This window comes from Acinonyx jubatus, chromosome B1 (assembly GCF_027475565.1).
Source record: "Acinonyx jubatus isolate Ajub_Pintada_27869175 chromosome B1, VMU_Ajub_asm_v1.0, whole genome shotgun sequence".
NCBI classification, from domain to species: Eukaryota; Metazoa; Chordata; class Mammalia; order Carnivora; family Felidae; genus Acinonyx; species Acinonyx jubatus.
Genome location: NC_069382.1, coordinates 3,293,391 through 3,318,708, shown reverse-complemented (window position 1 = coordinate 3,318,708; position 25,318 = coordinate 3,293,391). Strand labels below are relative to the sequence as shown.

General features: G+C 40.7%; 1 protein-coding gene across 3 annotated transcripts in view; it reads left to right on the top strand.

Moving 5' to 3' along the window:
• The window catches only part of CSMD1 (CUB and Sushi multiple domains 1), a 1,996,605-nt gene that overhangs the window by 987,212 nt on the left and 984,075 nt on the right, over window positions 1-25,318 (top strand). For all 3 annotated transcript variants that reach the window (XM_027049973.2, XM_027049974.2, XM_053217751.1), the window contains one exon: window positions 9,014-9,221. In XM_027049973.2, the coding sequence (XP_026905774.1) occupies window positions 9,014-9,221 (208 nt within the window). The remainder of the gene's footprint in view (window positions 1-9,013; window positions 9,222-25,318) is intronic.

Genomic DNA, 25,318 nt, shown 5'->3' with positions numbered 1-25,318 from the left:
CAGGTAGTATTTGCGTGCATTTTTCTAGCAGTTTGCAGCTCTTAATGCATTTTGCCCTCGCAGAAGCCCTGTGAATAGGTACCCGTTATCATCTCTGTTTACAGGTCAGTAAACGAGGCACAGAGAAGGGAAGGTGTTGTCACGCCAAAGCCAGTGGGGGAACCCCCTGGTTTAAACCCAGACCTCCTGACTTCAAGGTTGTCAGCGGTACCCGTGTTCCACACAGCCTTAGGCAAAGGACCTTAGAGAATATCTCCTAGACTTAGAAATTGGGCATCATGCATGTGTTTGTGTATATGTTCCTTTTCTCTTTCCTGAATATTTTTCCATGCAATTTTTAAAATTGCGAAGAGTCTACAAATCCAGTTGTGTGTGCTGCTTTTTATAAATTTAATATTCGAACTGAGGAGTTTACTGAAGCCGTCTTACAAATGCTTGGTTAACACGTTGGTCCTGTGGTTTGGATAAATCATACTTTATTTAATGATGTATCTGTTGTTAAACTTTTAGTGGGTTTCCATTTCTCTTTGTTATAAATATGGCAAAGTATGTCTCTAAATAATGTTTTATTCTGTATTTTGAGTTATGCCCTTAAGATATATTCCTAGCAACATTCATACCCAGGCAAGGCATATGTAATAATTTTAGAGTTTAGAGTGAAACTTTGTAAAAGTTTGGAAATTCCTTAGGGGAAATAGTGTACTCTGATTTCTGCTTACACTCAGGATTATTTTCCCTCCTTACAGAAATCAGTAGATTCAAATACATCTTTTATTAAAAACCTTATCGTCTTCTTGGATTAAGTTGATGGCATTCAAACTCCTTTGAACTGTAGCATCTTTTTTTTTTTTTCAAATGCAAGATTTTATGAACCTCAGTATAGGAAACTGATTTAAAGGAAACACGGCTCTGATGGAAATTTGGTTTGGGAGCCAGAGTCGCCTTGCTCGACTGTTTTGCTAATTCCAACCATTATATGGAAGTTGTAGAAACATACTTTTTAAAATAATGAAGTGACTCACTATTGATCCTCATCATTTCATTAAAAAATTGTTGTATAGTAATTTTTACAGTCATGTATTCACCTGGAAGTTTTGAACCTAACTTAATTTTCTTTGTGAGTAATGTGGAAGGAAGGAAGGAAGGAAGGAAGGAAGGAAGGGGAATAAAAATAGCATTTCCTAAATCAGATCCCCCAATTTTCAGCTTTCACATAAATCCCTCCAGTATTGCAAAATTAATATTGAAGTAAAATGTAAAATATTGAAGTAAAATTTTATTCACATTAATATCCACGGAACTTGCATTATATTAATATAGCTATATTATTTAAATATTGCTCAGAATTATTTAGCTTAATGGTTTTCTGTTTTGATACATTTTGCTTTGTGTGTGTGATTTCTAAGTTTACGTCACACGGTTAACTGTGGAACTTGAACTCTGGGTGCCAGGAAGCTTGCCCTGAGTCTCCTTATTGTTTTGCTTTGATTTATTTGCTTCCTCTCCCTGCCTTGACTTTATCTCTTCCTGAAATTTCCCTGCTGCTCCGCTGTCCATAAAAGGAACATTCCTGGTCTTGTGGCTTAGCTACTTGGTGAAAACAAATGAAGCTAAATAAACATACCAACTAAACCCCTCGTGGATTGCTACAGTGATAAAACTTTCTTGGCAATTAATTTTTGTCTGAAATATCTCTACTTAGAGGCTTGCTGCAGTTTTTAGAGAATGTTTTTTAAACCTTATACTTGAAAAAGCCACAGATTTCCATACCTAAGCATACTTTCTCCCGCTCATCTTAGAAATGGGGTAGTTGGATGCCATGCACGGCCCCAGAGATCTGTTTTGTGACAGTCACACTACACCGAAGATAACTGGATACAGGCACATTCAACCTGATAGAGTCACAGAGAGTGCTGCAATCATCACTCAATGAAGGAGGAAAAAGACAGTTCACTGAGTTCCAGGCTGCCTTCTAGGAACAGGGACATTAGTCCAAAGACAGCCTAGACAGCTTACGGCCCAATGCTTGGCACTCAGCTAAGTACTAAGAAGTAAACCAGGGCAGGATGAGGCGATGGGAGTCACAGAGAGCAGGAGCTGGTTCACATACAGTCAGCAGAGAGGGCGGACCAGGAAGGGGAGACCTGTCTTGGGGAGGGTGATGAGACCAAAGGCTCTGGGGCAGGAACGCACGCACGTGGCACGTGGTGAGGCAGCGTGGTTAGAACGGAGCGAGGAAAGAGTAGTGGGGAGAGGGGGGCACGGAGCGGGCAGGACAGGCACTGGGGACTGGGAGGGGCTGTGGGTCAGATCACAGAGAGTGTTGATTTTACTCTGAGTGGGGACAGAAGTGTAAGAGTTTTGAGGAGAAAATTTTAAGATTCAAGTAAAATTAAAAAAAATCCATCTGGCTGATTTGAATGAAACAGATTACAGAGAAATGAAGAAGGCAAGAAGAGAAGTCAGTTCTGAGGGCTCTTGCGTGTGTGCGTGTACGTGTGTGTTTGTGCGTATGTGTATGCGTGTAAATGGTATTAAGAGATGATTCCGAAGGTCTCTGGCTGTACGTTTTTTCTAAACCTGGCCAGTGATCTCTAGTTTTGAGGCTCCTACGTGTAATTTTCAAATAAAGCATTCGTTTTTAGCATTTTATTTGTGAATAAAATAGAGATAAAGTATTAGTGTTTAATTGCTATTTTTGCATTGTTACTAGTTTTTATGTAAAGGGTGAAACCCGCCTTGTGAAAACACACATCAGAAATTACAGACTGGTCATATAAAAGAATTTAAGTTACATCTGTCATACACATACTTTCCATCACAATCCTAGGGTTAAAGGTACATTAAAACAAGGACAATAAATCTCTTATACCCTTAATGATTTTTAGGTTTTTCTAGACATAAAATGTCTTAGTTTAGAAAATTGAGTAGCTCTTTCCTAATTAAGTTTATTTACCGAGGCTTATTCTTTGTGAGAAAATCTGTGCAATGTACATCAAAAATGAGCCCATTTTCAAATTCTATGGCAGCTACTCTGTTTTAAATTATCTTATATAAACAGATTATTTAAGGGAGAGCACCCCCTTAAAGCACATTTTTAGCACATTTAAGGAAGTCACTTATCTCATTGATTATTAATTCTGACTCAAGGAAAGAATACTACATAGCATTTTAATACGGCTTTAATTTCTTCTGTTTAAAAGCTCTATATAGTACCACTGAAAAGAACCAGGAAAAAAAGAACTAATTAAATTCATCTAAGTAAATGGTTCTCAACAAGGGACCATTTTGCCCCCCAAAGAACATTTGGCAATGTCTGCAGACATCTTTCCTCAACACAGTTGGGGATATTTTTGGCAAGTAGTGGGCACAGGCTAGGATGTTACAAAGTTTCCTACAATGCACAGAGCATCCTGTTAGAACAAAGAATTATGTGGCCCAAGATGTTAACGATGGTGAGGCTGAAAAGCCAGGACACGGTGTTGAGGCTGAAAAGCCAGGACACGGTGTTATCTCTTAATCATAATTTTAAAATGGAAATTGCTTTGTCCTTGTTACTATTTATTATAGGAGATACCTTTAATAATGAGATACAGGCAACTCCCAGAAAAGCATTATCTTTATCCATGTACATTTCCTGGGGAAATGCCTGAAAATGAATTATGAATGAATATTTTATAATGGTAGCTATCTCAGATTTTCATATTTTTTTTTCCCTTGGACATTGGTGATGTAATGAAACATCAGGACAGGAATATATGATGCTTTGTCTCTGTTTCTTGGAGCTATTCAATCGAGATAATTTGTCTTTGAAACTCTTAACTGTCTTTGCTGCTACTATTGCTATATTACTATCACTGTTACAAATGACAGTGAAACCCAATCAACAAGCAGGGATTGAGTGACAATGACAGAGTCTGCCTCATGATGCTGTAAAGACACATCAAGCTAACTCATTGTCTTAGCACAGCAGGAAGACCATCGAAAAATTGCTTCTTCATCCTCAGGCTTCACCCAGATAGCAGCAATTTCGCTAGGAAAGTCCAATTTCCTTTGATACGATTTTAGGGCACTTTTTAATAATATATGTGGGATTCAAAAGTAAATATAATATGGTATGTGATTTTGAGATTCATTGTGAGATTCTGAGGAACATAAAGAGATTTATTATGGGGAATGTGCTGATCCCATTGTAGAGACTAAGTCCAGCTGGAGTTTCCAGAGAGCCAGTGATGTGAGTGAGTTCCAGCCAGAATCCAAGCAAGAAGGCAGGAGAGGATAAATGTTTCAGCTCCAAGAGGGGCAGGCAGAGAGCATATTGTTTTCTACTCAGCCCTTTTGTTCTACTGTGGCCTTTAAGGAATAGGGCAAGGCCCACCCACATTGGGTAGAGCTATCTGCTTTACTGTATCTGCACATTCAAATGTTAATCTCTTCCAAAAGCACCCCTATAGACCTACCCAGAGTAAGTCCCAGCTAAATATCTGGGCACAGGTTGACTATCACGTTGAACCTAAAATAAACCCTCACATCTATAGTTTCCTGGCCTAGGTCCCAAGAGCACAGAGACTTTGAGATCCGGACTTAGGTGGAAGTTTGCAGGGAGGGGATTCAGAAAGCAAAGTGAGGGAGTGAGGACGTGAGGCAGGAAAGTGATGTTAAAGTGTTCATAAGTACACACCTTAATACCGGGGAATTTGTTTTGCGTTTCTGCAAAGCACCAGTTAAACCTCTTTTAGTGTTTTACAATAATGTATATACCGATTAATGTTAATGCCGCTTACTTGATCGTGTTGATATTTCATGACTGTCTTAACATTTTCCAGATGCACGTTTTTCATAAGTAACCAGAATCTCACTTTTGACAACTATGAAATAGGAACGATAATTTTCTCATACATTTTGAAATGATTCAATAAATGGTCCAGATAAGGGACTTAGTGCAGAATATCAAGCACCTAAAATGTACTCGATAAATATTAAGACCTCAAATTGAGTAACTTGCCAAAGATATGAACATCCTATATATTATCCCTAATGTATATTATCAATTGTCCAAAATTTCATATCAATATACATTGATATCAGAAGCAAAGAATAATACCCATTTTACCCTTATTTTCCTTTTTGTAAAAAATGCATTTTAAAACTTCAAGTGTTTCACCCCTGTGTTAATTTTATTGTGAGAACAAGAGTGTTTAAACCTTTTCCTGTGTGTAGAATTTCTTTCTGGAATTCTTTTTTAAATTGTCATTGATGACCTTTTCTCCATCAGTCTCTTTGTATGTTGTTCTTTTTTTTAATGTTTTTCAATGTTTACTTATATTTGAGGGAGAGAGAGAGAGAGAGAAAGACAGACAGACAGAATGAGCAGAGTAGGTGCAGAGAGAGAGAGAGAGAGAGTCAGAGAACCTGAAGTAGTTCTGTGCTGATGCAGTGAGCCTGATGTGGGGCTTGAACCCACAAACTATGAGATCATGACCTGAGCTGAAGTCGGATGCTCAACCAACGAAGCAAGCCAGGCACCCCTCTTTGTGTATTATTCTTAATGTGAATCAAATAAGTATAGAAGACATCCCTTTGCTATGTTGCAAATTTGCCTCATTATCTTGTTTTTTATTTTGGATTATTTTTATATGTCTATTTTGAAAATAATGTTTTTATATACGTAAGTTTGTTTATGGTAATGTTTCTTTTGCTTCAGTCACATAATTTCTTTTAGTTGAGGTAATACATTATTTGGCATAATACAGTATATTTATTCTGCTAATTTACCCATTATTTTATACTTTCCTTTTAATTGGTGTCATTCATATGTATTTTCTATTAGGCCGTTTCTAAATGATTTTTTTCAAGTTTCTTTGTTTCCCACTTTGTTAATACACTCTCCTCCCATCACAGATGAGGCTCGTCTTATCATTTACTGAATCCCCCTGTGTATTTGGGTCCTCATAACACCTACACTATGAGGAATGAGGCTCCAATTTCTACTTAGCAAAGTCTTTATCATAAAGTGACATTTTAGAGAAAGGTAGCTTAATATCTTTTGCAGCAAAACTCAAAGTTCACAACTAATAGGATTCCCAAAATTAATTAAAATTAAATACATTTTTCCCAAGGCCGAAGGTGCTTTGGAAAATGTTGGCTCAGTTGTTTTACCTATATGTGTAATTACTCTGCTGATAGATTTTTGTAAATCTAAAAACAAAACTTGGATTTATTTTTAAAAACATTGGCTACTCTAAAATGATAGTTATGTGACCCTTCCTCAAATACCATTATGTGTTCGGTTGAGCAAGATGTTACAATTTAGAAAAAAATTCTCTTACAAAAATGGCAAAGAAAATAGTTAAAATGTTCCATTGGAGAAATATTTGAAGCACCATGGAAACTCCTTTTCTATACCCTCCCCCCACACAAACACATAGGCAGAAATATGTTTTTACCACACTCTCTACTAAAGAGAGTTTTCTGTGATTTAAGTGTGTTATCCAGTGAGTGACATAAGGTGTTTTTTGTTTCATGTGCTTAATTCTCAAACATTTCAAATAGATTATCTAAGTGGCATTCTGCAATATTTTATGTGAAATGCCCCATTAAGAAATCATAATATATCCCATATATATTTAGCCTGACATAATTTTAACTGTAATCCATTTAAAAATGTTCTCTGGGCATTAAAATATCAGAGAAAACACAATGGTGATTGCAGGTTTGGGAGAGATGTATTCTTGTTTCTCTCTGCCAGTTTCTTTCTTCATTCTCTTCGTTTCTGTTTTCTATTCTTGTCTTTATTTTATCATCTGCTCCTATTTCCAACAAAGTTACCATAGAATTGTAGCCCTCGTCCGCTCCTGTAATGTGGCCTCTGGTCCTCTTTGGAATTAGTGAGCATGTCCTCACTCCCCAGCCCCTTGGCGTCTCACCCTCCATGCTGTGCCAAGTCCTCACCTGAAGTCCTGGTCACTTGAAGTCCTAGTGTCTAAACTGTTAGGCTCATTGCATCAGAACTGAGACGTAAAAGGTGACAATGCCGGTTATTCAGCTCAACGGCTCTCGTGTTAAAGGGAAAAGGGATGTATTGCTGAGAGGGAAGGGCATGTGATCTGAGCTTCTGTCCGCTGGTAGGCACCAACACAGCTCTATTCGCCATTAAATGTGAAAATATCCCGATGGCAGTTCGTGTATATCTACTTCCTGGAGTCTCTGGAGCGACCCTGTCACCCCGGCTTCTTTGGCACTTTCTACAGGTCTTCAGACTTTCCACTGGTCACACAGCTAGAGAGAGAAAGGCACAGAGCGGGGCTCCGGGGCTCTGCTGTAGAGCCACCACTGACGCCCATTGCTTCCAGCAGGTGCCTGCTGGTGCATACTCTCAACAGGTGCAATGTCACCTGCTTGGCGAAGGTTGCCGCCTTGCTTTCCCAGAACCGACCAGTGTGCTTCTCGTCCCATTCACTCTTACCTCTAGTGTGATACACACAAATACACCTATTTCAAAGTCTTATTCATTCATTTATTTATATGTTTTTAAATGTTTATTTATTTTGATAGAGCGCCTGTGTGAGTCAGGGAGGGGCGGAGAGAGAGGGAGAGAGAGAATCCCAAGCAGGCTCTGCCCTGTCCATGCAGAACCCAGTGTGGGGCTCGATCTCACGAACCTTGAGATGATGACCTGAGCCGAATTCAAAAGTCAGTTGCTTAACTGACAGAAATGGATTTGGTAACTTTTAAGTCCACTCATTTATGATATTTTTTTATATGAGAGTGCTGTAATTCTTTTTTTTTTTTTTGCATTATACTGAGATAACTTTCACAGCATATGATAAAATTAGAGAAATAAGGTCAGTGTATTAAATAGCATTATGCTGAAAAAAAAATAGCATTATGCTGTGTGTGTTGATCATGCATGTATGTATGACATGTTCATACATGAAAAACAATTGTTACTACAGAGGTGTGAGTATATGCAAGTGTATACTACATTTACATATACAGTTGTTTCATCAGTAGCCAATGAAAATATCTGCTCTACATGATGTTATCCAGGCACACAAGCTGTTAAAAGCATATGTCCCCATCTCGGTGACAGGCTGACTTCATTTATCAGTTATATGAGAGCATCAACACCCATAAATATTAAATATGCTCTTTGGGTAGAAACTATCTGATAGGTCAAAAGGAAGGAGGGAAGGAAAGAAAAAAAGGACACCTCCAGACATGTCTTAGCATAAGTATCTTATAAATATTTATTTACCTGTGTTACAGTTTACTATGTACATAACGTTTTGTAAGCAATGCTCTGAGTTCAATAACATGTATGTTTTACTCTAGGGAAAACTTGGTAAGATGGGTTCCCCTCAAATTAATATTTTAATGCAAATTTATATTATATCTTACAGGCATTTTGTCATCACTGACCATTTTAATTGCTACTTTCCAAGTTATTCCACTTTAAGTTTTCATGCATCTGTTTCCAACTCACAAAGTTTTTATGAATTGCTGTGTCTCTATCATCATATTAGTCCAGAACTTACCTGAAATTCAAAACCAAATAGACATTCCAGAGTCTGTAGAAAAACAATTAGGGTGATGACTACTTTCAGGATCACTGTATTTTCAAAGCCAGGTATCAGTGAATTGATAAAACATGGCTACATACTTTTAAATCTCAGAGAAAGTTTTGGTACATTTTTGTGAAGCCGTCTGTGAATGTGAGGTATATGGCAACGACACACTGCCATATTAGAAAAGTCAAGACTTCACTCTTCCGCGATGGAAAGTCAGTTAATAATTCGGGGTAATCGTTTAGACCTTTGTAAGCTTTTCCACAAAACTAAATTAATAAATCAGAAGAAACCCTTTGTCGTGTTGAGACTGTCAATTTGGGGTTCGGAAAATATTTGTCACCGATCACTATGGATACTTTGTAGATGAACTTTGTAGATGTAGATGAACTTTGTGTACGAAGTGGTCTTGAAATATGATTCCCATTCGTTTCTGCTCCTGCCAGCTGAGGGAGCCTGTGGAGGGACCCTGCGGGGAACCAGCAGCCACATTTCCAGCCCGCACTTCCCCTCAGAATACGGGAACAATGCTGACTGTACCTGGACCATCCTCGCTGAGCCCGGGGACACCATTGCCTTGGTCTTCACCGACTTTCAACTAGAAGAAGGGTACGACTTCTTGGAGATCAGTGGAACCGAAGCGCCGTCCATATGGTAAGTCCTGGGGAAAAAAAATGTGTTTACCCCAGATACAACAATAGGCTTTGTAATATGGTTCTCCTTGGACATTCATTGGCAAACATGAGTGTTCTTTCTTTGCTTTGCTATTTTGACTGCTAACAAAGCCCTCTATATTGTGACTGATCTCAAAGTTTCCAAGAGGTCTTTGCGTCGGTATTTGGAGCCGGGAAAGTTAGGTGCACGTGGGCAATGGAACATCACATGCCCTCATTCTCGACTCTTACAAAGCAACAGAGATGATGGTAACCAGGCGAGCTAAGTTAGTTTTGGATTTGTTCCGGAGCTGATTCAATGTAAACAGATATTTTTAGACGATGGACATTTTAAAATGTCATGTTACCAACCATTTATCTACTGTGCTGCAGATATATGACTGCGTATTTCTTTTCCTTCCTGACGATGTTGCAGCTATGAAGGGTCACAGGCAAACCATAAATACTAATGCAACATACATATGAAATTAATCAACTGAGGATCGCTTCTCTGGCGTGTATGCTAGTGGAGACAGAAGGAAACTGGGTCTGATCAGTTACAGCGAATCAATCTAGGTCTTGGTATTGCTGGTGAGAGCAGCTTTAGTTGTGTCCATAAGTGCAGTTGAAGAGGGAGAATCTGAAGAATAGATGTTTGAAGTCTTTATGCCTTTTATGCCTCAAATTAAGTCATTTGTCGTGAGTTGTACTGGTTTTTGTTTTATTTCATTTCTTAGTATTTTAAAAACCCTATCAGTACTCTATTTCAGATCTTGGATGATAAGCTAACTTGAATACACACACAGACACACACACACACATTCAAATTAGGGTGTAAGTCAGAGGAGATGTTGGCCATTTATACATTGGTAGAGAATGTGAAGTGAGTGGGAATATTTCTATGGGTTCAAGTTTGCATTTCCATGTAAAGACTAAAGGATAAAAATATCAACCCTGAAACATGACATCAAATTAGATCACCTGTCTTAAACCAGTTATTTAAATTGAAATTTATTTTTTTCTAAGGCTCAAAATTCAAAGCAGAGGGTTTATATTAATGGGTGAATTATTTCCTTACGTTAGTTACGCTGTGATTATATTAAATGTTACCTCAATTAAGAGAAAAATAACCGTTGCCTCTCTGGCCTTTGCTTTATATTTGATTCATCTTAAACAAGACTTTTAGATGAGTGGGTTTACCCATTTGTTGATTTCGTGTAATACAATCTGAAACATTCAAGAATTGGTTGATAGTACCTGTCTCCCTTTGTGTTCCATCAGACTTAGTGGAAATACCTTGTGAACATAACGCTGGGTGTCCTGGGTTCTCTTCCATGTTCTGCCAAAAATATCCTTGTGACCTTGGACAAGTCGCATAACAGTTTATATAAGTAGGGAAGCTACTGGATATCTAGTATACTGGATATGCATTACCTATCTATTGAGTTCATATTCTCTGTCAATCACTAAAAAGAGAGTCGGGGATGTAACATTTTTAGCTTTAAAATTACATCGTTCTGGTTTTCAGAAATTCATTGCAATATGAAATACATGGTGAGTGTCTCTCAGAAACTATATGATTTATGGTAAAGGCCTTGTTTATGAGAGATTCTGCAGATCGTGGGCACCGACCGACTACCTTGCCCCTAAGATATCAGGTTGGGAAAGAGAGAAAAAAGAGAGACATCTTTGACCATGATTTTAGAACCCATGGTCCGGACAGCTTCTGCCAGACAGACTTAGTTTATGTAAGAGAGGAAACGTGGAGGTGCAGATGTCCGTGTCAAGGTCTGAAATAAAAATAGGGCATGTGAAATCAGAACGAGACACAAGTCTCCAGAAGGGCTTGTGGCTCTTATGAGCACATTGTGACTTCCCACTGAGAGGCACGAGCTCATTCATTTCATTCATTTTAATTAAAGATGGCAGGCGGGAGCTAAAGAATGTTGTCTGAGTTGTTGCCTGTTTCTTCTTGGCTTATCCCCGATTTCTCTCACATCCCCCTCCTTTCTGACTAACCTCTGTCTTCGTGATCCCCTGCTACTTGTCCCCAACAACTTCAGTATTGGACTCAGAAAAGTGTTGAGGATGGGGCCATGGGCCCCTGTGAGGCCTGAGAGCAACAGTTCCTAATGTTTGTCGGAGAGAGAGCTGGCATGGCGGCCAGGACAGTGGCCTGTCTTCTTGGTGTGTGGATTCAGGCCAGAGAACACTTTCCAGCTCTGAAATATATCTAGGTATCTGTCAGGGTACCAAGATTCATGACCTGTGAACACATCGGAAAAACAAAAAACAAAAACTGGGCAGTTGTTGGGAAAGTTCTTAGTGGGAACTTTGACCCTGTTTGTGTTCCTTCCAGTCTGGCAAATGGAGTATCTGGTTGGACTCAACACGCTCTTTCTCTCGATGGCTACTATTAGATAGAGTTGTGTTCATATTGTGTTCTTATGACAATCTGTAGTGTCCTCTTCGCACAAAAGCCCTGGGGGTTTCTTGTTAGTATCCTCTAACTTTTATTGATGAAGAAGCTGGGAGCAGAGATCACAGACCACAGGGCAGCACTGGAACTCAGGCTCAAGGCCTCTGACTCAGAATTACATTTCCTTCTCACTCCACCCCAATCCCTGCGACAGGACAGTCCAGCCAGGTGTAGACTTAATGCTCTGTCGGGAACTCACATCTCGTAGATTTCACGGTAAAGCCTCGAACAGGTTACTACCACAGAGAGTAACCACCTGAGAGGCGAGTTTACACACACGCTGCCTCGATAGAGAGTCGGAGCGGAGAGAGCTTTTGGGGTGATACTTCACGTTTCTCATAACTCCAGAAGAACTGTCTTGACATGGCCGTGGCACTTTTACACAGGACCCACATCTCTCTTCCATGGAGGCTATCACGGAATAGGTGGCTTTCCTAAATCACTATGGGAACATGCATGGGCACATTTGTAATACAAAATAGAATCACTTGAAGTCCATTTTTAAGATCTGGACAAATGTGCAATATGGCTTATCTCAAAAAGACTATTGTTTTACTATCATTTTAGACTGACAGTCTCTGAAATGTTTAATGGTTCAAATTGGTATGTTTAAAAGATTGAGCATCCCTGTACTTCAAGGAAGACCCTAATAGAGCGCAGGTGGGTGGTGCCCCCCCTCAAGCACAAGGCTACAGAGCAGTGACAGTCAGTCAGTGTGCAAGTCTGAGTGTGGAGTGCACAAGCACATATAATTTTCCAATAATCCATTTTTCAATACCGAAAATACAAGCAAGGGCACTCTCAAGAGAAGCTACTTGGAAAATTGTTAAGAACAATAATAGGATTAGCTTTATTTTCATTGAATTTGGAGTGAAATTACCAACTCAGCTATGTTTTATGCAAGGGTTACCATGGCTACAGCGGAACAGTCTAAATGTGGTGAATGATGTAATGTGCCAAAATTATCCATACATTAAATGTGGAGGGGTTCGTCATCTAAACTGAATCCACTCTATATACATTAGATAAGGCTGACTTTTTTTTTTTTTTTTTAACTAGTCAGCTTCTAATTTTCTACAGGCTAGCTTCTTATCAATACCCTACGGTAGCAGAGAGCTGCCATTTCTAATTCTCTTTGCCCCATGCTCTGGTAATTATGATTTTTCTTGCAATTAAAAACATGGTTAGCGGTGAAGCTAGTCAACTTTTCTTTATTTCTGAACTGATTTGACCGCCTAGCCTATAGCTCACAACCCAGGAAATATCAAGGAGAAAGAAAACTGATTTTATTTCAGAGTTAACCTACTGTGGTGTCTAAATTAAGACTTGGTGGTTAAAGGGACGAGGAACAGATAGTCTTGACAGAAAACAACTAATGGAGCATTTACGATCTTTCAAACATGCATCCTATCATGAGAATAATTTATGCATCCCCTTCTGGGACAGGTAGCCTGTGAGTAAGGTAGAGAAGAAAAGGAAACGAAGAACAGGAAATGCACTTAAAAAGCATCCCCAAACACACGTAAATGCATCAATTCCTCGAAAGTCTTCAATGACTGAGGCTCAGGCCATCCAAAACAACCCCAAATGCCTTACTGTGCCATTCAAGGCTTTGCACTGCACACACAGCCTGCCCTCCATATGACCACACCTCACGCCAAGCATCCTTCAGTTTTGCCTCACTGAACACATCCCTGTCTTCACTGAAGCACATATTTGCGTCCCTTGCACATGTGTTCAGGTGTATGGGAATCCCACACCTACCAATTTAATAGACGTTCAATCACTGTAACGCTTCACTTGATCTTAGCCAAAAGTCCGAGAAGCGATTATCACTGTAATGCTTACAATGTCCTATAGACGGCAGCCCACTTAAGTCCTACAGGTGCAACAGTTTGTATGGTCTCCTCCCCTGGAAAATGTCACTGATAACAAAGGCGAGAATGATTCTGGGCTGCTTTGGATTCGACCTGCCTCATTCTACCAGTAGAACATCTGTTACTTTATGATTTCTTAAGGTTTCAGTTATTCACTAACCAGTATAACTCCACCACTTTGTCTCTGTGTATTGTACAAGGCGACACTTGAGGGGACCAAAAGAAGTTTTGGAACTGCACTTTATTTTGTTCCCATTAACCAAGCATAATCTCGCTATTAAACCAATCTAATCAGGGCCTTGCTAAAGCCAACACACAACTTCAAAGAAACTGGAGAAGCTGAGTGAGCTTCAAAGAAGCCTTGAAGGGTCAATTAACACCTGCAATGTTTATCCAGCTTGTCACTTAATTGAGATGTGACTTGCTGCTTATTTAATTTCTGATGAGGAAGGATTATAGAGGCTTACCCAGAGTGACGAACTCCCTGGAATGAACTCTTCCACTCCCCTGCCCAAGGTAGAAGAAAAGGAAGGACGCTCCCCTCTCCCCTTATTTTATTTAACTGTTCATCTTGAAATTATTTTCTAGAGAATTTGCAGAGCTAGCTCAGAGAGGTGCTGTGTATCCTGAACCCACCTCCCTCCAATGTTCACGTCTTATACAACCATAGTATAATTATGGAAACCAAGAAAGTCATACTGCCACCAGGCAACTAACTAATGTACAGACTGATGCGAATTTTTCCGGCTGTCCTGCTGGTGTGATTGTTCTGCTCCTGGAGCCACCAGGCAGTGAGCTAGGCTTCTTTTACCTCCTCCAGCCTGTGACTGTTTTGCGTCGTCTCTCTTTGTTTCCATGACCTTGACTTCCCTCATGTCAACGAGTCGGTCCGGTCACGTAACTCTGGAAAGGCAATGGCATTATTCAGGAACATGGAGACTATATAGCAATGTCCCTTTACCCCCAGTCGAAATAACTGGGGTTTCTTTCTATCATGTTTTCCATTTTAAATTTAAATTCAGGAATCATAGTCCACAAAGCTATTATAATATATGCACATCAGCATTTTTTGTGGACTTCTGTAACTGCACTTTATTTTGTTCCCATTAACCAAGCATAATCTCGCTATTAAATCATAACCAATTTATGCTTTCATAGCATAATAAGCATGACATAAACAAGAAACAAATATCACATATGTATGTATGTATATGTAGAGATATGTGTGAATTTCTGTGTGTTGTTTGTATATATATGTATATATACATATGTACACGTGTTTGTGTGTGTATATATATTCCATGTATATACGTACATATGTACACACACACATATGAATTTCTATTTTTTTCTGAACCTCTACAAACTGGCCAGAAGTCTAAGGATATAACTAACATGATATTATTTTAGCCCTTTTCCTAAACCCTTTTTCTTTTTTTAAATTTTATTCTCAAGTTAGTTAACATACAATGTAGTCTTGGCTTCAGGAGTAGAGCCAGTGATTCATCTCTTACAAATAACACACGGTGCTCATCCCAAAAAGGATCCTCCTTAATTCCCATCACCCATTTACCCCACCCCCATCAACTCTCAGTTTGTTCTCTGTATTTAAGAGTCTCTTACGGTTTGACTCCTGAACCCCTATTTTAATTAAAATATTTTTATAAAAATATTGTAATATTTTGTAATCGAGTAATGTATCTTTACAGACACTGTACTGAATGGTAATATTCATTGATTGATGGCTATGTACCAGGCAAGTGGAAACAACAGCCACTTCTTGGAGATGCTACTGTCCCCATTTTAGAGATGAGGAAAACTAAACCCAGTGGAGTTCAGTCTCTTCCCACACAGCTACCAGATAGCAGAGTGGGGATGTAAACAGAGACCGGCCTCAGCCGTATTTCCAGCCATATTTAAATGCGTCAAGATGGTATTTCTTGATTGGCTTTAAACCAGGAGAATAAATGCAGTATGCTGGTGCTTCAACACCAGCCCGTCTCAGCGGACCCCAAGGAAGACGTGAGGCCACGTCAAGTCCAGTCACCCCTGTTACTTTGTGCTGTTGTCATCAGGAAATATGCTTCTCAACTTTCCTTTTTTGTGTGTTGTTAACTATATAGCGAGGTAATAACAGATATACATCTGTTATGTATACTTTTGGGTACAAATGCAATCTTGGATACTATAAGGATTCTAAGGTGGGACATATGTGACCGGTCTGAAGTTATCATAAAGTTTTGGCCTAACAGTGTAAATACTGAGGCTTCTTGATACAACTTTGGCTCATTTAAATTGTAGGGAGATGGGGGAAACAATGGCCAGCTTGGATCGTCTCAAACCTGTTGTTACCTCCACCATAAAACTCCAAAGAGAAATAAAGGAAAATTTATTTGATAACAGCTAATTGTAGCCAAGGGAGAATTTCTACCTTGAAATATGACATTCTTTTGCCTGTGTCATCCAAACGATATTTATTTTTTCTGAGAAGCTTAGGGAATCCCTCCCCCCCACCATCTTGAAATCATTTTGCAGAGAATTTGCCGAGCTACCTCGGAGAGTTGTTGTATATCCTGAACCCACCTCCCTCTAATGTTAACATCTTCTACAACCATAGTATAATTATGGTAAAAGCCGTTTGCACATAGTATAATTACAGTAAAACCAGTTCGCACTCTCCGCCCGCCTCTCGCATTGGTCGCCAGCGGCCCTGGGACGCTGGCAGTAAAGGAGTCTCTGGAAGTGATGTTGCTCTCCTACAGGCGGAGCGAAGCAGGCAGGCTGTGTTTGCAAAGATTCCAAACGGGGTAATTTTTTAAGGCACTTACTCCCTCCCATTTTCCCCAGATGCACCTTCTGCTGGCACTGAGGGGCCTTTCATGCTGGAATTCACCTGGAAAAGACAAGCAGGAGGGCTCTACTGGGCCAGCAGGAAGCTTCCGCCTTATTCTCAGTCTTTCAGCTTGTGTGTACCCAGTTCAGTCCCAGGCAGGTGCACTGGAGGGGAGGGGCTTCTTGCCGTGCTCTCTCCTCCCCGGTGTGCAGGGCTCATCCACAGGGGCCACTGTGCCACTTCCTTGCTCAAATTAAGTCTGACTTGGCTGTTGGCTCACAAATGTCTGAAATACCACCCGAGTAGTTCATCTTAGGGTAACTTTCATTTCGGCTGGAATCAACTTTCAAAATTTCAGATGTACACGATTGAGGAAGTTAAAACATGACCTATTCTAGTTAATAAATTTTTGCAGTGTAGAAAATCGATATAGTTTACTTATGGTAAACTTATGTAGTAGCCATGGAGAAAGGGCAATATTTTCTCCTATGACTGCATGCATGATGACCAGACCAAGAAATAACAGAAGAGAGAAAAATAAGCCATATCTGCTTCCTGATGATGGGAACCATTGGAAAGATAGATAAGTATCCCGGGGAGAGTCCCAGAGCCATGTTTCTGTGTCACAATCAGGGCAGATCCCACACCGCAGAAAGCACAACTTTGTCGCAATATTGCTCTTGTCATGAGACACCCCCACGGCTTGACCTCAGTTTATTGGAAAATACATTGCCAATGTGGATGGAACTGGAGAGTGTTATGCTAAGTGAAATAAGTCATACAGAGAAAGACAGATACCATATGTTTTCACTCTTATGTGGATCCTGAGAAACTTAACAGAAGACCGTGGGGGAGGGGAAGGGAAAAAAAGAGAGGGAGGGAGGCAAACCACAAGAGACTCTAAAAACTGAGAATAAACTGAGGGTTGATGGAGGGTGGGAGGGAGGGGAGGGTGGGTGATGGGCATCGAGGAGGGCACCTGTTGGGAGGAGCACTGGGTGTTGTATGGAAACCAATCTGACAATAAATTTCATATTAAAAAAAAAAGAGAAATACACTTCCTATAACTTGTTTATGTTGGAGACAATGGGGAAAATTTTCCCCCTTAGAGATTTGAATTCATTTTGCAAAATACATGTTTTTTGTAGTCACAGGTCTGTCCTTTTGTATGTGGTCTTTTGTCCAGGGAATGAAAGAAGTACAATTAAATTAACATTTTTAAATAAATTTGCCTTTTAAAAACACACTGCCTTTCATAGAGAGGTCTATTTTACTTTCCCTCAAATAATCATTGCAGACTTTCATTTATTCCCCAGGTCAGTCAATTTGTACCTCATGGTGTTCCAATTATATATGTTGAGATCTTCATTTAAAGTTTCTCTCACAAGTCTGAATATCGAATTTTTCTCTTTCTTCTTAAAATAAAGTCTGTATAATTTCATGGAGGACTGGTTCGGAGAATAAGGTAATTTTGTGCAATCCAACACTTCGGATTCATCCTACTGGTACACGATGCCATGCAAGCTTGATAAGCCCTTTAAATGAACAAGGGCTGAGAGCATTAACATTTCCCATCTTTTGACTTTCATAAATAAAAGCGCCTAAGTTATTCTGATTTGGAACCCTTGAGGGAATTACAGTGTCATTTCTTAATAAACATCTACATCTTGGAGGTTTTGGTTCTCATGCAAGGTGAATTTTAGCATAGGTGGAACATGAGAAATCAACCACCATCACTTAATTGTGTGGAAGAGAAAGCCGCATCCTAAAATACAAGTGCCCGCCCTACGTGCACCATTGGTTGGTGAAGAGAGAAGCTAAGTCTTCTGTCTGTTATCAGAGCTACTTGTGCCTTACAGGGAAGCTGGGGCGTGGGGGGAATATCCCCTTTTATTCCTCCTTTTCTTCCTGGAAGCAGGCAGGACAGCAAGGTTGCCAAGGCAAGACTGTGGATTCAGCTCTCCGTGTCAATCAGACTTGGGCTCTGGTTTTGGATGGGCAACTTGGTGAGCCCCATGACCTAGAGCAGATTTGCTCTCTGCAAGTTGCGGATCCCTGTCTGTAAGATGGAAATGATCACGACAGGCCCTCGGAGGCTTGTTAAATGGAGCAAATGAGGGAAGGTTTGTAAAGCCCTCAGCACAATGCCTCCCACACGCAGCGATTTCTTTAACGAGCTGCATGCTTGTGACTCTAAGAAATGGTCCCGTCACAAGTTCAGATTTCTACCTTAGAACACAACAACAAGCTTTTAAAGTGAAAATCTTGATTTAAGAAAAAAAAAAACCCACAATTTAGTTTCTAACTTGCTCTTCAGTCAAAAGGCTATTTTCATTAAATAAGTTTGAAATGCTTGAAATTAGAAAATCACTCTTCTATGCTGGACTTTTAAAACATGTCTTATCAGACAAATCCCTCTGATAATAAAAGCTACAGTCGTAAAATTGCTTTACAAGAAAAGTTAGAACCAAGTTGCAGAGCTCCCTTTGTTTTTGGCAATGTGTTTGACCGTAGTAAATCATTTTTAATATTCAGGGATATCACTGTATACACCGTTCACTTTCTTGGAAATCCACATGCTATATGGGTCCAGATCATTGTATTATTAATAATATACAACTTAGTAAAAAAAAAAAAGGGGGGGGGATCAGTAGAATTTATACTAAAGCATAGATGAATCTATTTAGCAAATACTGTTTGAGTACATAGCATGTGCTAGAAGTTGTGATATGTGCTTGTCTAGTGCTTCTCAAATTTTTATGTGTGCAGGAATCACCTGGAATCTTCTTAAAATGCAGATTCTGATTCAATAGAGTTGGGGTAGTGAGATTCTTCATTTGTAACAAACTTCCAGGTGATAGGGAGGCCACCATTTGGTGGACCAGATGAGCAGTGAGGTTCTAGAGTGTTTGTGGATGAAACATATTTGACAGTGAGTTGAGTCCTATCTCATTAAATTTCAGCTGTAGACTATACCTTATTGTACACCACATCCTCAGAACTTACTCATCTTATAACTGAAATTCGGTGCCCTTTGGCCAACATCTTCCCATTTCCTCCAAACCCCAGAAACTACCATTCTATCCCTGATTTTATGTGTTCACCTTTTTTTTTTCCCTAGTGTAGATTTCACATCTAAGTGATATGTGAAATACCATCCAGTGTTTGTCTTTCTCTGCCTGCCATTTTACTTAGTATAATGCCCTCAGGGTCCATCCCTACTGTTGCAAATGGCAGGATTTCCTTCTCTTTTAAGGCTGGATGATATTCCATTGCACATATACACCACATTAGCTTTATCCACTCATCCGTTGAGGCACACGTACGTTGTCTTGCCTGTTGTGAATAATAGTTCAGTGAACGTGCAGTGTGGGTGTGGCTCACTCCTCAAGGTAATGATTTCTTAGATTTCTGCTTTTGATATCTTACTGGCTGGTGTGACTCAAAGATCAGGTAGAGGACATCGCATTCACCAAACTTATTTGACAACGAAGCCTCTTTTTGACAGAAAATAGATTAACGTGCGGGAATAGGGGTCTGTACGGGGCTGTCCCTCTCAATGTGGTGCAGACACCGGTCTGACCTTAGCCCTCTTAGTATTTACTTTCCATTGTGTACTTTAAGCTGAGAGTGTCTCGATTCCAGCCTGCTGTTTCTTCTCCCATGGCTCCAATGCATTTTCTCTGTCTACAAAGTCTTCTCTTCTGTGCTGCCAGGAAAGCCCTAGTAATCCTCAACAGCTGAGCTGTTCTTGTCAAAAGGGAGCTGGCCTTGGATGAAAAGAGACGATAGGTTAACCATTGTGCCCTTCCCCTCGGAGTTGGGCGATTTGGCTTAGTTATTCAGACTCCCAGTTTTTGTTTCCTGACTATAGAATGAGGTTAATAATGCCCATCTTGCTGGGCGAAGGTTAAAAGATAGGTCAGGATCTGTCGATGTACCCAGTGTAGAGATGCCTGATAGACTGTATCCATTAGTGATCATGATGCTGTGTATGAAAAATGACAAATGAGCAAGAGACTAACGAGACGCTACCAGAGCTTGAGGAGAGAGAAGTAATTCCTGAGTGAGGTCATCAAAGAATATTTCACGGAAAAGTTGGGATGTGACATGCGCCCTGGGAGTAGAAAGGGTCTGGATAGAAAATGTGTATGGGTATTGTAAGCATGGGGTGTATAACATAAAAAGTACAGATGTGGAGAAGCACGAGAAATATTCAGGTGGTATGAGAGAGAGCAATCTATTGTCTTTGATGGAACAAAATGCCATAATTTTTGATGGCAAGCTCTATTTTTTCATGATAAAATGTTCATTGTGTTCCTGATATCTACTAATGTAAAGAGAATAGTGCTTCAGGAAGCTGAAGATGATTTTGGCATGTTGGATGGATTGAAAAAGAGGAAAGGGAAGATAATAAACAGTTACAAGTGTCTGTGAGGAGGACACACAGAATTAGCCTGTGTGGTCACAGGGGTAGAAAGACAAAGCAAAGAAATGGTGCTGTTGGTAGCCACTAAAGTAGGATGCTGGACTTCGCAAATAGATGTTCAGGGCTCTTCAACTTTCAGCTTAAGCTAGGAACTTGTTAACAATCCAAATGTCCAGGACTCACGGCTATGAAGTTTGGGGATGGCTGGGTGTGTCCAAGGCTGTCCATTTTCATCAGCACTCTGGAAGCATTTGAGGAAACTCAACTTTTAGAACGATGTGGGTGATACATGTAGAAAGCTTTATCTCATAGCTGGAGTGAGGGCAGTTACTCTTGGCTACATTTCCTCTGCCTGCCCTTCATTCTCCTGCCACCACAGAGTACTGCCTGTTTTAAAACAGAAATGCTCTGGGGCGCCTGGGTGGCTCAGTCGGTTGAGCGTCCGACTTCAGCTCAGGTCACGGTCTCGCGGTCCGTGAGTTCGAGCCCCGCGTCAGGCTCTGGGCTGATGGCTCAGAGCCTGGAGCCTGCTTCCGATTCTGTGTCTCCCTCTCTCTCTGCCCCTCCCCTGTTCATGCTCTGTCTCTCTCTGTCTCAAAAATAAATAAATGTTAAAAAAAAAAAAAACAGAAATGCTCTTGGGAGACTTTCTAAGGCAGTGGGTCCCAAACGACCTGAGGGACCCTGTTCATTTCACCTTATCACTCCCAGCAGTGTGATCCTGGATCGAAGAGTGGGTTCCTCCTATAAGGAAGTAGGGAAAGAAGCAGAACCACAGGAAATAGCAAAGAGCCAGGGTGGGGTTCTGCCTTAACCTGGAGTAAGAATATAACAAAGGAAACTCTTAGGCCAGAGTTAGTAAAAAGAAAAAGACAAAATCTGGTTAATGCAGAAGGATTTGGAATGTATGAAGCAGGAAAGCATGATAAATTGGAAAATAAAAAGTATTTGGTGGCCAGACAGACCCAGGGAAAACGCTCCACACTCAGAAAGTCTTGGTAAGAACTCTGATATTTACCTGGTACACGTTTCATGACAGTATAGATTAGTTTTGTGAAGAAATGTGTTGGAGAGGAATAATTTTTCTCTGCCCTTCAAGATTCTTCTGGTGGGTCTAACAATTAAATTGACACAAGACAGATTAACAGGACAACATCTTATTTCATTACATATGTAACAAAACATCAGAGGTTCCAAAGACAGGCAAAATCAGGCACATGTGTCCTTCTGGACTACGGAGAAGGGGGTAGGGCTCTGAGGCTTCAAAGGGGAAGAAGGCAATTCCCAGGAATGATGGAAAGAGTACATGGTGGTTAAACAGATGTTTGCTGCACCACACAGAAACAGTGGGACAAAGAGAGGACTTCGGTCAAGCAGGCCTTGCCAGGTTCCTCCCTGGTTCGTATTATACTGTGTTTATCTGTGGTGATAGTGCTCCTCCCGCAGAGGAGGTCCTCAGTCTACATTCTTGTAGACAGTTAGCCAGGGTTGGGGGCGGCAAAAAGAAAGACCTTCTTTTGAATCTTTTGTTTCTTAAAAAATAATCAGCCTAGGTGTGCCTGGGTGGCTCGGTCCGTTAAGCATCTGACTTTGGCTCAGGTCGTGATCTCACAGTCCATGAGTTCGAGCCCCGTGTCGGGCTCTGTGCTGACAGCTCAGAGCCTGGAGCCTGCTTGGGTCCTTCTCTCTCTGTCTCCTTCTCTCTCTGCTCCTCCCCTGCTCCTGCTCTGTCTCTCTCTCAAAAGGAGATAAACATTAAAAAATGTTTTAAAATAATAAAAAAAATAATCAGCCTAAAATAATCCACATGCCTGAGACATGTATTTTGGGGTGGCAAATTTTGGCCGCGTCCAGCCTCAAATACTAGAAGGCAGCCTGCACCCCACACAGGGAAACTGTTAGTATTTAAAAGGAGTGCAAGTAAGCAGAATTATGTGCACGTTTTCTTTAACTGTTGAAACGTGGTAATGGCCAGTTTTTAAGCAGTGATTCTATTTAAAGGTATGTGTGAGTGAGTGTGTGTGTGTGTGTGTGTGTGTGTGTGTGTGTGTGCCAACAAGAAGGTAGTTATGCATATATTTATTCTCTATTGAAAAAGAAGAAGAAAACAGTGTAATATGTAATCCTAATGAATAGAAACAGATATGCCTGCTTAAAAAACCATTTATTCTCAGCAAATGTGCCTTGTTGATGATGGGGGAATATCCTAATGCATAAAGTGGGACTTTAATTTATAACATGTCGGTGCTTCTTGGGTACCTTCTAATTTGCCACCAGCTGTGAGAAGGGACGAGGAAGGCGCTATTTGCATCCATCATGCCACATCCCGAAGTTTGGAGGAGCGCAGGATCTACGGTGTCATTTTTCATACGGGTCACACCTGAGTACCATAAAACCTGCAATGTTTTGAAAGCCGAGAATACGGATATCGTCATAAAGAACTGGTCAGAGCAACAGTATGGGATCAGTTATTTTTTTTTTCTGTATCTGGATAACCCACCTCTCCCCACCATCACCAAATTCAAATTTCTGTGTTATTTATAAGCTTTCTGTGAATCACACTCAACGCTGAGAGAGAAAGTATTAATTTTCTAAACATTCAAGGTTTCTTTTCCTTTTAGGCTTCCTACTTGCTCCTTTTTATCCCTTGCCCGAACTTCTTTCTGTTTCCTGCATTTTCTCGCTCACACACATGCACGTGCATTTGTATATTTGAGCATGCGTATTACGGACTTGGAGCCCTGAACCAAGAAAACGCTGTTTTTTTTTTTTTTTTAAGAAAAGATTGACAGTTTGTTCAAATCGAGCTCTAGCTATACTTTTTCTTCCTTTAACTAAAAAATTAAAATATTATACATGGCTCATTTTTTTTCTTAATATGCCCAGTTGAAAGTCAAAATATCGTGCTTATGGGGGTGCCTGGGTAGCTCAGTCTGTTAAGCGTCCAATTTTGGCTCAGGTCATGATCTCACAGTTCACAACTTCGAGCCCCGTGTCGGGCTCTGTGCTGGCAGCTCAGAGCCTGGAGCCTGCTTTAGATTCCGTGTCTCCCTCTCTTGCTGCCCCTCCTCTGCTTGTGCTCTGTCTCTCAAAAATAAATGAAAAAATTTAAAATATTATAAATAAATAAATAAAAGCATTAAAATTTTTTTAAAAATATCATACTTATGAATGCTGGATTCAAAATGAGCTAGTCACTGTTTAACATCATATTCCATTATAGACCCTGCACTAATGTGTCTCTTTATCTAGCGGTATCCTCTTAGAACCAAAGGTACTAATTGCTTTGAAATTGGATATTCTACATTGGAAAACAACGAGTCAGCCAAAGTCTACATTTGCTCTTTGGCAGTGATCAGAATGTGACTCAGTACACTGGGTGCATGTGTGAAATTTCAGTGAGAACATCAATCTGGCGTTTGAAGTTAAGCCGGCCCCTGAGTTGGAGGTATTGTTTCACCGCGTGGATCGTGTCTTCCAAGTGCAGCTAGAGGTTGTCGACCAGAATTTTCTGTGACCACCCCATGCACTAGAGCTACGGTGGGCGAGATGGTTCAAAGACCCCCTCAGGGAAAAACCTGATGTGAGTAGCCACGCCCGTCATCATGAAACATGCAGTGGAAATACGCTGCCTGCAATCTGCACAGGAGAAAACAAAGTCACACGTAAAAAGGGCTCACCACTGACAGGTGCTCATATGGCGTCTGTGGGCCGTTCTCTGTTCCACAATTTGGGCGTCTGTTTGCGGGGATGGCTTCCTGTTTGCAGCAGTGGAAGTTTGATCGCACCGTTGCACGTTCTAGATGTGGGAGGACCATTTGATGTTTGAGATGCTTGAGACCCTTTATTTAAATAGCTGGAAATTTGAAGGGAGAGAAGCCGGCAACCCCGGATTTCAATCACAGCTCCTGTGTGTGTCTCTTGGGCCGCCGACTCCCCTGCCTAAGGACCACTCTTAATCTGCAAAGTGGAGTTTTTCAGGGTTGTTGTGAGGACCGGCAGTGGGCAGGGGGCCAGGATGCCAATAGCCTCACGCTGTACCGGGCACAGAGAGAGTTGCAACGGTGACAGTTACTGTCACTGTTAATGCTGTGACCCTCCAGCGGCTTCCGCTTCCCCCTCTGTTTCTCTGTCACCGGCTTCTGTGTCGCTCAGCTCTTGCCAGGGCCCACGTTACCTTCTTTCTGTCTTTTGAACTGCTGAGACATCCCAATATTGTGTCCTGGGATCTGGCCTCCCTGGACAGCACCTTGCCACACATTGCTTAATAGGGTCCTTTCTAGAATAGTACTTCTTGGGGCACCTGGGTGACTCAGTCGGTTAAGCGTCTCTTGATTTTGGCTCAGGTCATGATCTCACGGTTCATTTGCTTGAGCCCTGCATTGGGCTCTATGCCAACAGCATGGAGCCGGCTTGGGATTCTCTCTGTCTCCCTCTCTGTTGCTCTCCTGCTTATGTGAGCTCGCGTGCTCTCTCTCGC